A 12,366-nucleotide genomic window follows, 5' to 3' on the forward strand; every position below is an offset into this window, starting at 1 on the left:
TATGGCAAGAACAAAGGCCCTTGAGATAAAGGTGCAACTTTCCTCCCCCTCCCAATGTTGGCATCTCCTTAAAGATTAAGCATCTTTCCTTAGGCTAGAAACTGATTGCTGCGCTCTCACTCACCTGTGGCCGCCCAGCTCCAGACAATAGACTTGCCTCCTGCTACGCCCTCTGAGATAGCAGAGCCACTACCTGCTGTGTCCATCAAGCGCCATGCTGACAGGGCAATCTTGTGACTATTGTGGGAGGGACATTTCAATCATATGTGAAACGTCCTGCTTGGGGGTATATAACCACTCTGTACACCTCACTTCTTTGGTGCCCTTTCTTCCTTTGGGAGGAAAGGCCCCGGGCCATGGTCCTCAGATTTCAGCTCAGAATAAACTCACCCAAATTTTCATTTATAGATTGGCTATGGATTATTTTCGTCAACAAAGCATTTAGAATGATTAATTTAAAACCAGGTCAATAGGCTTATCTGACTATCAAAGGTGTGCATGACACCATTAAGTGAAAAAATTCTGAAGTAGAGGAATAAAAGGGTACATAAGAAGCACTAAAGCAGTACTTGGCCCCTATCAAACATTCAATCAACAGTCTGCTGTTCTTAAAACGTTCAGAGAGCAGGAATTGAATTAAGTCCTATTCGTTTTTGCATTCAAAATGTCTAGTATAGTGCTTTGCACTGTGGCGCTCCATGAATGCTGAATGAACGAGGTGATGAATGAATGAAGTGATGCGTAAGCTGGCTCCTCGGGACCCTCAGTTGAGGCTGCAAGAAACAGCTGTGAAGTGTGGACAGCTTCTATGCATCCAGCGGGCTCTAGATTATTGTAGGGGGCTTCAGAGGGCTCAGTATGTAAGCCACAGCTGTGCCCTAAAAATGTCCCAATGGGAACGGAGACTGCCTTGGCTAGAGGGTCTTTCCTAATTCCTTAAAGCTCTCCTCCAACATCCAAGAAGGCACTCAGGCCTGCCCGCGGCTCCAGGTAAAGCGCTGGACGACCCGGCCTCTCGCAGATTCCGGGGGACTAGTAGGCATCGGTTTCAGCAGCAGCGATCGCAGTAGCGATCGCAGCAGCGTCGGGGTCAGGCCCGCGGGCCATTGAACGCCGCCCTGCGCAGCGCGGGGCTCCGCAGCGCTCCGCGGGAGCGCACGCGGCGCGCGCGGAGGCCGGCTCCCTCGCCACGCCCACTTCCTGCCCGATCCCGGGCTTTCCAGGTCCCCTCTCCCGGTGACCCGGATGCGCCGTCAGTTTCCTCCACCGCGGACTCGGCGGCCGCCCGGCTCCCCGGCGAAGCCGCAGGCAGCCACGAGGGCACGGGCAGGGGGCTCCCGGCGGCTGGCCTGGCAGGTGTAGGGCGCCGGTAGGAGCTGGGCGCGCACGGTTACCGAGCGTGGAGGAGACACTGCCCTGCGGCGATGGGTGCCAGGGGCGCTCCTTCACGCCGGAGGCAGGCAGGGCGGCGGCTGCGGTACCTGCCCACCGGGAGCTTTCCCTTTCTCCTTCTCCTGCTGCTCCTCTGCATCCAACTTGGGGGAGGACAGAAGAAAAAGGAGGTGAAACCAACCCCCTCGACCCCTGAGACCGGGGCGGGCTGGGGCGGGTCTGGGCGGGCCTTGTTGCTAGGCAGCCGTACCGCGTTGCTAGGCAGCCGGTGTGTCGGGCGTGGGCGATGGCGGCCTCGGGGCGGGATCCGAGCTGGTGGGAGGCTTTTGGATGAGTCCTTTGGGCCCCCAAGTCTCGGATGTGGGGTTAACCGCTTGCTTTCTCAGAAAATAAGGAAGCATCCCCCTGGCTCTGCGCCTCAGCCCCTCACATCCTTCACAGCCGGGGCGCTTTTGACCCTTAGTTGGAGGCAGACCTTCGGGACCTCGAGTCACTAAAAGGGGTGTGTTAGGTGGGAAAATACCCTTTAGGAGTATTTGCAAACCTACGGGAATTATTTGTCCTTTAAGTTCATTACTCTGCTCCCTTCGATGTCCTTTTCAAGAGGCAACAGCATATTGAGAATGTGTTTTAAGTTATTCGATATTCTTAATTATACATTTTTAAAGCTGCGTGGTTGGTTTTCATTATGTTGAACTCTGTATAATGTGACAGTAATATCACATTGTCTAAGTTATGCAAGTTTAGTCGTGAAGTTCGGATCACCTGATTTCAATCTTCGTTCTCTGAATAACTTTGATGAGGGCGAGGGTTGAAGTGACTATTTAAAGTAGTTGTAGAGTTATTTGTGAAGGATCAGCAAAAAAAATCAATTTTGGAAATATGAGTAAGGTTTCTAGTTGTATGTCATGTTAGTAAGAGCATTCTCTTTATATAATTCAAGTTCATTTTTCCTGGTGAAATTATGCACACACGTGGCTCAAAATCTACTTTGGGTATAAAATATTGCCTCAGCTTTCTTGATAGCTGGGTAGAGAGAGTGAAAAAACAGCCTCACATGCAAAATAATTTTGATTTTCTTTCTCTTTACTCTTTGCCTGAAACAACTTTGAACTCAGTATTAACTTCTTCCCTTTAGCTTTTTAATTTTAACATGAAAATGGGCCATCGAAAATTCGTAGTGGAGTTCTGGTAAGAGGGTTAGAGAAGAACCACTGTTAAATTAAAACTGTATTTGTATTTACAAATAGAAATTAAAGATAAATTTTCTTGCACTTAGTATACTAAGAGTTACATTCCATGGTTTTTCTTGAGAAAGGGAGGAGGTTAAAAAGTAGAATTTTTGTATGGATTACCAGAGCAGAGGGCAATACAAAAATGATATGAAACTCCTTGGAAATTCTGATGTTTTATCTCTTAGAAAGGTTGCTATGACTATAGTAACTTTCAATTGAAAGAAAAAATCTAAAAAGAAGTCTAAAAAGTGTCAAAGCATCTTAGCATCTCCAATTGTAAGACTATTTTAACATGTGAAAATATTTGTTAACGTAGTATAATTAAATATAAATTATGATATCTTCTGTTTCCATTAAATTATAAGAGGTATTTTAGAAACGAAGAATTAGGGAGAAAATTTTTGAAGATTAAGAAAGGGTATGTTTATTTCTCTTAAACAGGAGAGCCTAATACTAATATGTGGTGGTATTGTAGAACACACATATTTTATGTAAAGAAAAGAAGAGCAAAATAAAAAATAGTTGATGTTTTAATACTTTACAGAATGAGCATGCATCTCTCTGAAATGTAGGCTAGTTCTGTACATGGTACTCAGTTCAAAAACTCATCTCTTTTAATACTGGGAAAAAAGCATTCTTTATTGGAAATGTTGTAAGTGGTTGGTCACCAATGTGGTACTTTTCTAGGGGTATTCCAGGGTTGTTTTGCCATATGTGGTTTCTTCTTTGCTGAATTGAGAACCTGATGCCCAGTGTAAGATTTGACACCATTGGACCAGAGAGTATAGCAGTTGGAACTTAATTTACTACAATAAAATACTACAGACATGAGTACCATAGTAGTTGATTGGCATCAACAGTGTCTACCTTCATTCTGGGGAAACCAAATTGAAGCCTAAAGTTGAGCCTAGAATAAAGAAAGGACATTAGTTGTTTTTGAGGAAGTTATAGTTATGACAGTAATAGTTACCACCATAGGTTTTTTTTTTTTAAAGGTTTTATTTTTTTCCTTTTTATCCCCAAAGCTCCCCGGTACATAGTTGTATATTCTTCGTTGTGGGTCCTTCTAGTTGTGGCATGTGGGACGCTGCCTCAGCGTGGTTTGATGAGCGGTGCCATGTCTGCGCCCAGGATTTGAACCAGCAAAACACTGGACCGCCTGCAGCAGAGCGCGCAAACTTAACCACTTGGCCACGGGGCCAGCCCCCACCATAGGTTTTTGAGGCAGACAGATGGTCCAATTACAAATCAGCCCCTATCTCACTGTATGACATCAGGCAAACCACTTAACTTTCCTGAATTTTAGTTTCTTTGTTTTAAAATACAGATATAATACCTACATTTCAGGGTTGTCTTTGGGATTAAATAAGACCACATATATAACGTGCTAAGTGCAATGCCTAGAACATAACAAATGCAATAATTGGTGGCTATTGTTACGTGTTGCTCATTTAAATGAAAGCGTGAGACAGGATGATGAGCTCCTAAAATGAGAGAAATTTTTTTTCAAATGCATTTTTTGCCAAGTAAACTGACTTTGTAATAGTAAATTGTGTGGTTTGTAATAAATTGTCTATTACTTATTTTATTATGAAACACTGAGAATTCTGAACTCTTAACGTTGTTTGAGAACTTCCCAGCAGGAGGTTTTTGCGTCAGGAAGGATTAATAGTATTCATGGATTTGTGTTTATGTGAGTGTGTGTCTACATATATATGCGTATAATTGTTTCTGTGTGAAGACATTTTCATTTATTAAAAAATAGTTTTCTTAGGGGCTGGCCCAGTGGTGCAGTGGTTAAGTTCCCAAGTTCTGCCTCCGCAACCCAGGGTTTGCCAGTTTGGATTCAGGTGTGGACATGGCACCACTTGTCAAGCCATGCTGTGGCCTGCGTCCCATGTATAAAGTAGAGGAAGATGGGCATGGATGTTAGCTCAGGGCCAGTCTTCCTCAAAAAAAAAAAAAAAAAAGTTTTGTTATATTCTCTAGTAAAGAATGTAGTCAAGAGAAGTAGTTAAATGAACAGGCAAAGAATATTGACTGGAGATTTTTATAGTCAACTTTTCTTAATTACGTTGAAAACAGTCATTAAAAACTAATTTTTGAATCCTCACTCATGTTAAGTGATATGAAATTGGGGGAGACTTTAGCTTCGTAGTAGTCTGTCATTTGCATTTCTATTGCATCATTGGTTTCCTCTATTTTGATACTTTCTCTATTTCTTACATCATTAACACTTACCAGTTAATCAGCTTCATTTAGAATTGTTTTAGTCTACAGTGACCTCTTCTGATAATATAAAAAGAGCTCAAATTCTGTAATGATTCCAGTAGACCTATTGACTTTGCCATCATCAAAAGCAGCTATAAAAATTTATCCTTCCTGCAGAGAAAACGATTAGCTAATAGGCTATGATAGGTGGGTAACAATGAATATGCAAGATGAAAAATAAAGCAGCTCATAAAAAAAGCTCTTTTTGAGAGGAGTAATGTCATTTCCTAAATTAAATGAAATACTTCAATTGCCTCTGACATAACTTCTTTATGTCATTAATGTTTTTAAGCACATTTTACACTGAAATGTATATATCTAGTTATTTTTTAGTAGTATAGTCATGAAATAGAGACTTTACTATCTTAACAAATGATAAAGAAGGGAGAGGATGGAGGTAAGCAATGGATTTTACCTTTAAGCAAAGATGTTAAGTGGAAGAAAAAGTTTGCAAACATATAAGCACAACTTTAAGAAATGCATCGTATTTACGCATTGGTATGAATATGCATATATATGCAGGTATATGCAGATTATGCAGATGTCAGGCAGTTTCGTCTAGGTTAGATTTTGTGTTCAGTAACTCATGGAAGAGTGATTGGAAATGACAAGTCTTATTTCGATTGGCCAAAATTGCTTGTCAAGAACTATGAAGGCTTAGCCTGCTGCATTTCATGGATGATGGCAGCAGGCATGGGATTCCTGGGTCACACGTGGACAGTTTATTACCCAGAGCACTAGAATTGCCAGAATATCAGGATTTGTGCTGATGCTGCAGGCTAGATGATTCCTGCAAATGTGAATTTTGTAGCAGGAGAGGAACCTTGAGCTTAGGGAACTCAAATCTCTTATAATGGGCTGCAAGCTTGTTTGTCCTTTGCCCTCGAGGGAGACATTATCTGTATTAAATTGGAAAGTAAATAAACCTGTTCTTTTTCCTAGAAGGGACAGTGTCTTCCAAGTCTGTGTGCTATGCAAACATCCTTGAAAAGATGGTCCAGAACAAAGTGGGTCAGTGCTTTGGCTGCCAAATTATGTAGAAACTCATAAAGAATTGTCTCCCTCAGTAAGAGATAGTAACTTTGTCAAGAAAGAACGTTTCAGGATATTTTCCGCTACATACATACATCATCAGCATGTTCAGTCCCATATGTGTGTTTTGTTCAACATGGAAGACACAGAGAACGTGGAAGAACCGAAACCTGTAAGCTGAGTCACAGATTCACCAACTTTTGCCACATTTCCCTTTGCATTTTCTCTTGAGCCATAAATGTTCAGTGACTTTGGTTGTGTGATCTGTGTGCCTGTGACTAGTGTTGGTTACCTCAGTAGTCTCCAGGGTTTATTTGGTGTGTCAGGCTGTCTCATGATTGTTTCTTTCCATCAGACTCCTTCCTGGAGCATCATGCTAATCCCAGCAAGATAGAAAATTTACTTTTGGCTAAGTATAGGAGTAACTGTGTTCCCTTTCTAGAGAACAGGTGGATCACGAATAAATGCACATTTCATTCTGTAACGCTGCGATGTGTGTATATGCGCATGCGCAGACCAAACACGTATGCTTATGCCAGTCTCTATGCAGTTTTTATCCTGTGTTTTGGGCAAGATTTCTGCAGCTTCTCAAGTTGAACATATGTAAAAGCGAGCTCTTGATCCTTCGCTCTGCCCATCTGGCCCGTCTGTTTTCTGAGTGCTGTTAACAGTGCTTTTTTTATGGGAAACAAACTTTTATGCCCTAGGACCTCATTTTTTAAGTAATCACTCGCCAGTATAATATGTCTTTGTAGCTCTTATCCTGTATTTTGCACATTGTACACAGAGAGGCTGGCTTCGCATACTTTCTTGGGGCGTTGTACATGGATTTAAGGAGAGCATCTTGCAAAAATATGATTCCTCTATTCTACATAGATACGTAAAACACATAAATAAATATTTAGTTTTAATATTAAATCTTCAAAATGTTATTCAGAAGAATAGATATTTTTGATAGTAGTTGATAACTGTCTGTCTGCCTGCCTAGTTGTCTCTATTTCTATTTAATGCCAGAAGAAAAAATGAAAATGTCAACTGTGAGCTTAGAGAGTGTTTCAAAATCTATGATAAAAGTTTTAACATAGAAGAGTAGCATCATGGAACCATTAATGAACTGAAAAAGTTAAGAATAAAAGGAAGTCTTCACTAGCATGTTGGTGGTTATTAACGTTTTGGTTGATCATATAAAGATACCTAACTAGTTTGACATTTGGAGGTGAAAAAGAAATTTTCTTTCTGCATGTTACCATGAAAACTCAGCTACCTTTAATGAAAAGGGACACTTAAGTGTAGGTTAGATAAATTGTGGTATCGATTTTCTTAAATGGAACTGTTTGTTGTTAATTTTAGAAGCCTATTTTTAGAGATGGCTTAATGTTGTCAATAAGATTTGACAACCTTTGAACATATTTTAGTTCAGAGTCTTCTCTGCTTGGAAACAAAGCAAACCATTGGAAAGTTAGTTCATATGAGTTTTGTGGTAAAATTTAAGGTACAGAATTGATTATAAATTGTCCAATGTTTACTATTCATAATAAATATTAAATTGAGTGAGATACTTTATTATAACCTACTGAATTTAACAAACTTGGGGGTTGGAAATAAGGCTAAATTATATCGAGAAATGAAAAAAAAGTAACAGAGCAGATAGAAGATAGAATGCTAGGCATTTCAGTTAGATTATAATGGTCTTCACAGTGTCTTTTCATGGTAGTTGTGACACACTTTTGTTTGCCCTCCTTTTGTCTTTGCTAACAGTAGCTTGGGTTGATTTAAGTATTTTTATTAGTCAAAGATTATCATGATTATTCCAGTACCTTGCAAATTATTGGTTTTAGGAGTGAGCACATTATACAATTATGTGGGGCTTTTGGAAAGTTTCCTTCTTCTTCATAAAGGACACAAGGAAGGGAGAGTCTCTCTTCCTGTCTTAGAATATGTGTATTAGAATGTGGTACTCGAATTGCTGAACCCATCTTGTAACCATGAAAGTACAAGCCTGGGGGCAAAACCAGTGAGTTCCTGATGGCAGAGTAGAAAAATGGGAAGAATGTGGGTACTTGATGACATGACTTAACTAGCCTTGTAGTTGCTCTCACTCTGGATGCCTTGTTCTGTGAGTTAATAAGCTTCCTTATTGTTTTAAGACATTTTCAGTTGAATTTCTAAGGTTTTGTGTTTGAAAGCGTTCTACTGAGAAAGGTTGTCTTGGATTAAAGGTTTTATCTATGATTGTACAACTTGTAAGTTTACAGCCTTGTTCCAAAGACCTCTTTCTACACTATGTTTTAGTAACTTAACAATTACCTAGCTCTATGACCTTTGTGAATTAGATATTAAATATTAGTAGAGGATTATTTAGGTATATGTGGCCCTCCCAGAGCTTTGAACTTCAGTGGTCAGTATTAGAAATCTGTATGTGTTTTGGTGTGTTTGGAAGTGAATGTTCCATGTGTTCCTTTTATTAAAATGACTTTATTTTTGTGTGATTTGAAGTTCTCTATTTAAGTATTAAGTGTCCAAAAGATTGTAGGAAGGAAGTTGGAAATAACTTTATGATGCGTCTTAAAAGCTGTTAGCCCAAGAAAGGAGTGGAAGAGTAAGTTATGCCTCAGATATGTTTGCTGTATGCTGTTTTCTAGGTGAATGCTTTTAAAAAGTTCTCTTTTTTTTTTTGTTTTGCTTTTGTGTATGTACTAGATCGGTGCATAGTTTCATTTTAAAGACACACCAAATAAAATACAGAAAGACACAACTTATTTTTAAAATGATCGTATTTTAATAATGTTCTTTTGGTTAACATTTGAGTTAAGATTAAGCGAAAGGAAACTTGGACCTCCCTCGAGGAGGAGGGTATTGTGCAATGCTGACTTGTCCATGTTTTAGAGTTGGAGCTTGCAAAGGGAATAAAGAATTTTTCTCACACTCATGAAGGTGGAGTGATTGTGTTGTGTCTTGCTATTGTTTCCTGTACATTTTCCCCCTTGGAGCCTTTGCGAGGAGAAAGAGTGGCTGAGTCAACGTGTAACGCTGTTATAATAGTACTCTTCTTCAACTTAGCTTCCTGCCAGCTACGTGAGTCATATGCTTTGATGTTGTAGCGTATTCCCAATCATAAAGAGAACAGTAACTGTAGATGTGGTTTTTTAAATACTGAATTATGGAAGGTTAAAGCAGGAAAGCCAGGTTTCAGGCTAAATAACAAAACTGGGGCTAGAAATTAGGTTTCCTGACACCAGAGTTTATATTTTCACGTTCCCATGCTCAGTTATGCTGTCAGGTTGTCCATTTTTTTCCTCCCCCGCTTCACTACTTTGATTACACTATTCTTTCCTCTGTCTTTTCGTAGCGGATCTTTTTGTGAACTTCCTCTTCATGGGTACGTTTTTTAAACCTTAAAATGATTAGACATTTGGCAGATGTAAAACAAACCTGTTAATACTGCTTAGACTTGACCCCTTTGAGAAGATGATTTACGAAATTAGGTCATCTGTTTCTGTATGAAGCTGTTTAAATAAATGAAATTAGGCTAAATTAAGCCTAAGTTACAAGAGTGAGAACTATAGAACCTACATGGATTAAGAAAGTATGAGTCAATTTCTGTTCCAACCTTCTTCCCCAAACTGTGCCTCATACAGTCCCTAACACCAAGTAACACATTTTCATACGTGTTTGCCCAAGCCAGAAATCCGGGCACATTTCACTTAGTCTCAAACGTTTATTCGTTTGTGACTTTTTTTTGCCATCCCTACCCCGATCCCATCTAAAAATTTCTCCTGAGACTTCTCTGACCAATGCTGCCTTTGAGGAGTAATGTTTAAATGCTGCTTAAATACCTATAGGATGCAATCCAAAATTCTTTGCACACTATTTAGTGCTTATCCTGAGTGAGCGTTTGTCTGACTCTCCTGATGTCTATCTAACTATTCTTACCTGCTTTCCTCCTGTATCAACCTAGGCATGTTTCCCCTCCTCCCTGTTTTAGATGAGGGACTCCTCTGTGCTCACGTAGATGGATCTTGGGACTTATTTCTTTATGGTAGTTATGTGAATTGCTGTCTATTGTCTATCATTCCTGTTATGCCACGAGTCCTTTGAGGAGAAGAGTTGTGTGTTTTTATTAATACCTATATCCCCATATTCAAGCATAGTGCCTTGCACTTGGTAAATTCTTAGTAAAGTTAATTTGGTAAAGTTACTTAAGTTCTCTGAGCCTCCATTTCCTTATCTGTAAAATGGAGATAGTCTGTTAGTCTTACTATAGAGTTGTGAGCCTTACGTGTGATAATCCTGGAAAGCACTTAGCATGGTAATAAGTAGTGCTTAACGAATGTTAGCTTTGGGGCTGATATTGGTGCGTGAATTTGCAGGATGTGCTGTGCGTTGTTTTTTCATGTATTTCAAAGTGATTTTTCACAAGTAGTACAAGTTGATTTGGCATTACAAAAGAAGAGTTAAGCAATTTTGCATTTGATGTACATAAGTTTTTGTGAAATGCTTTATTTTCCTATTTAACAAGTTGTGCTACTGAGTTGGCTCTTGAGACCGTCATATTGCTTTCCTCATTGCCAGACCTAATGGGTACTTTTCCTGCTTGACTTTTCTACAGCATTTGACATTGATGGTTTTTACTATTCTCCCCGCCCCCCCAGGTTTATTGAGATATAATTGACATAACATTTTGTACTGTAAAGGTGTACAGCATGTCGATTTGATACATGCAAAATGATTGTCACCATAGCTTTAGCTAACACCTCCATCACATCATATAATTATCATATTATCATTCCTTTTTTTGTGGTGAGAACATTTAAGATTTACTCTCATATCATCTTTCAAGTATGTAAAACACTATTGTTAACTACAATCACAATGCTGTGCATTAGATTCCCAGAACTTATCTATCCCCTAACTGGAAGTTTGTACCCTTTGACTGACATCATCCCATTTCCCCCACCCCCAGCTCCTGGTGTTCACCATTCTACTCTCTTTCTACCAATTCAGCGTTTTTAGATACCACATATAAGCGAGATCATATGGTATTTGTCTTTCTTCATTTGACTTATTTCACGTAGCATAATGCCCTCAAGGTCCATCCATGTTGCAAGTGGCAGGATTTCCTTCTTTTTTATGGCTGAATGGTATCCCATTATATATATGGCACATCTTCTTTATTCATTCATCTGTTGATAGACACTTAGGTTCTTTCCATATTTTGGCTTATTGTAAATAATGCTGTAGTAATCACTTTGATACCCTATTTTCATTTCCTGTGGCTGTATACCTAGAAGTGGGATTGCTGGGTCACATGGTATTTCTATTTTTAATTTTTTGAGAAACCTGCATACTGTTTCGCATAGTGGCTGTACCAATTTACATTCCCACCCACAGTGCACAAGGTTCCCTTTTCTCCACATCCTCACCAAACTTGTTATTTCCTTTTGAAAATATTTCCTATTGTCCTTTTGAAAATAGCTATCCTAACAGGTAGGTGTGAGGTGATATCTTTTTGTAGTTTTGTTTTGCATTTCCCTGATGTTTAGAGATGTTGAGCACCTTTTCATGTACCTATTGGGCTTCTGAATGACGTCTTTGGAAAAATGTCTAATCAGATTCTCTGCCCATTTTTTAATTTAATTAATTCTTTTTTTGCTATTGAGTTGTATGAGTTAATACTTTGGATATTAATCTCATATCAGATATATTGTTTGCAGATATTTTCTCCCATTCTGTAAGTGGCCTTTTCATTTTGTTGATTGTTTCTTCTGCTGTGCGGAAGCTTTTTAGTTTGATCTAATCTACTGATTTGTTTTTGCTTTTGTTTCTTGTGCTTTTGGGTCATATCCAAAAAATTCTTGCCCAGAACAATGTCAAGGAACTTTTTCCATATGTTTTCTTCTTGGAGTTTATGGTTTCCGGTCTGAGGTGTAATTCTTCAAGCCACTTCGAATTGGTTTTTGTGACTTATGTGAGATAGCAGTCCAATTTCATTTTTCTGTGTGTCGTTGTCCAGTTTTTCCAACACCATTTATTGAAGAGACTGTCCTTTCCCCTTTGAGTATTCTTGGCTCCCTTGTCAATATTAATTGACCCAATATGCAGGGTTTTATATCTGAGGTCTCGATTCTGTTCTATTAGTTATGTGCCTATTTTTATTCCAATACCATACTGTTTTATTACTGTAGCTTTGTAATATAGTTTGAAATCAGGAAGTGTGATGCCTCTCACCTTGTTCTTTCTCAGAGTTCCTTTGGCTATTTGGGGTCTTATGTGGTTCCATATGAATTTTAGGATTTTTTTTCTATTTTGTGAAAAATGCCATTGAGATTTTGATAGGGATTGGATTGAATCCATAGGTGGCTTTGGGTAGTATGGACATTTTGACAGTATTCTTCTGATCCATGAACGTAGGATATTTTTGCATTTGTTTGTGTCT

General features: G+C 39.2%; 1 protein-coding gene across 6 annotated transcripts in view; it reads left to right on the forward strand.

Moving 5' to 3' along the window:
* The first annotated feature begins 1,017 nt into the window (after positions 1 to 1,017).
* TUSC3 (tumor suppressor candidate 3) overlaps positions 1,018 to 12,366 on the forward strand; it is a 223,779-nt gene continuing 212,430 nt past the window's right edge. Inside the window, exon 1 of one of the 6 annotated variants that reach the window (XR_011534289.1) lies at positions 1,018 to 1,562. Coding sequence is in view for 2 of the 6 variants with exons in the window: in XM_070598600.1 (XP_070454701.1) it covers positions 1,425 to 1,562 (138 nt within the window). In the remaining 4 variants the exon portion in view is untranslated. The remainder of the gene's footprint in view (positions 1,563 to 12,366) is intronic. The other 5 variants (XM_070598600.1, XM_070598602.1, XM_070598599.1 and 2 more) reach the window with 5 other exon arrangements.

Source organism: Equus przewalskii, chromosome 28 (assembly GCF_037783145.1).
Source record: "Equus przewalskii isolate Varuska chromosome 28, EquPr2, whole genome shotgun sequence".
NCBI classification, from domain to species: Eukaryota; Metazoa; Chordata; class Mammalia; order Perissodactyla; family Equidae; genus Equus; species Equus przewalskii.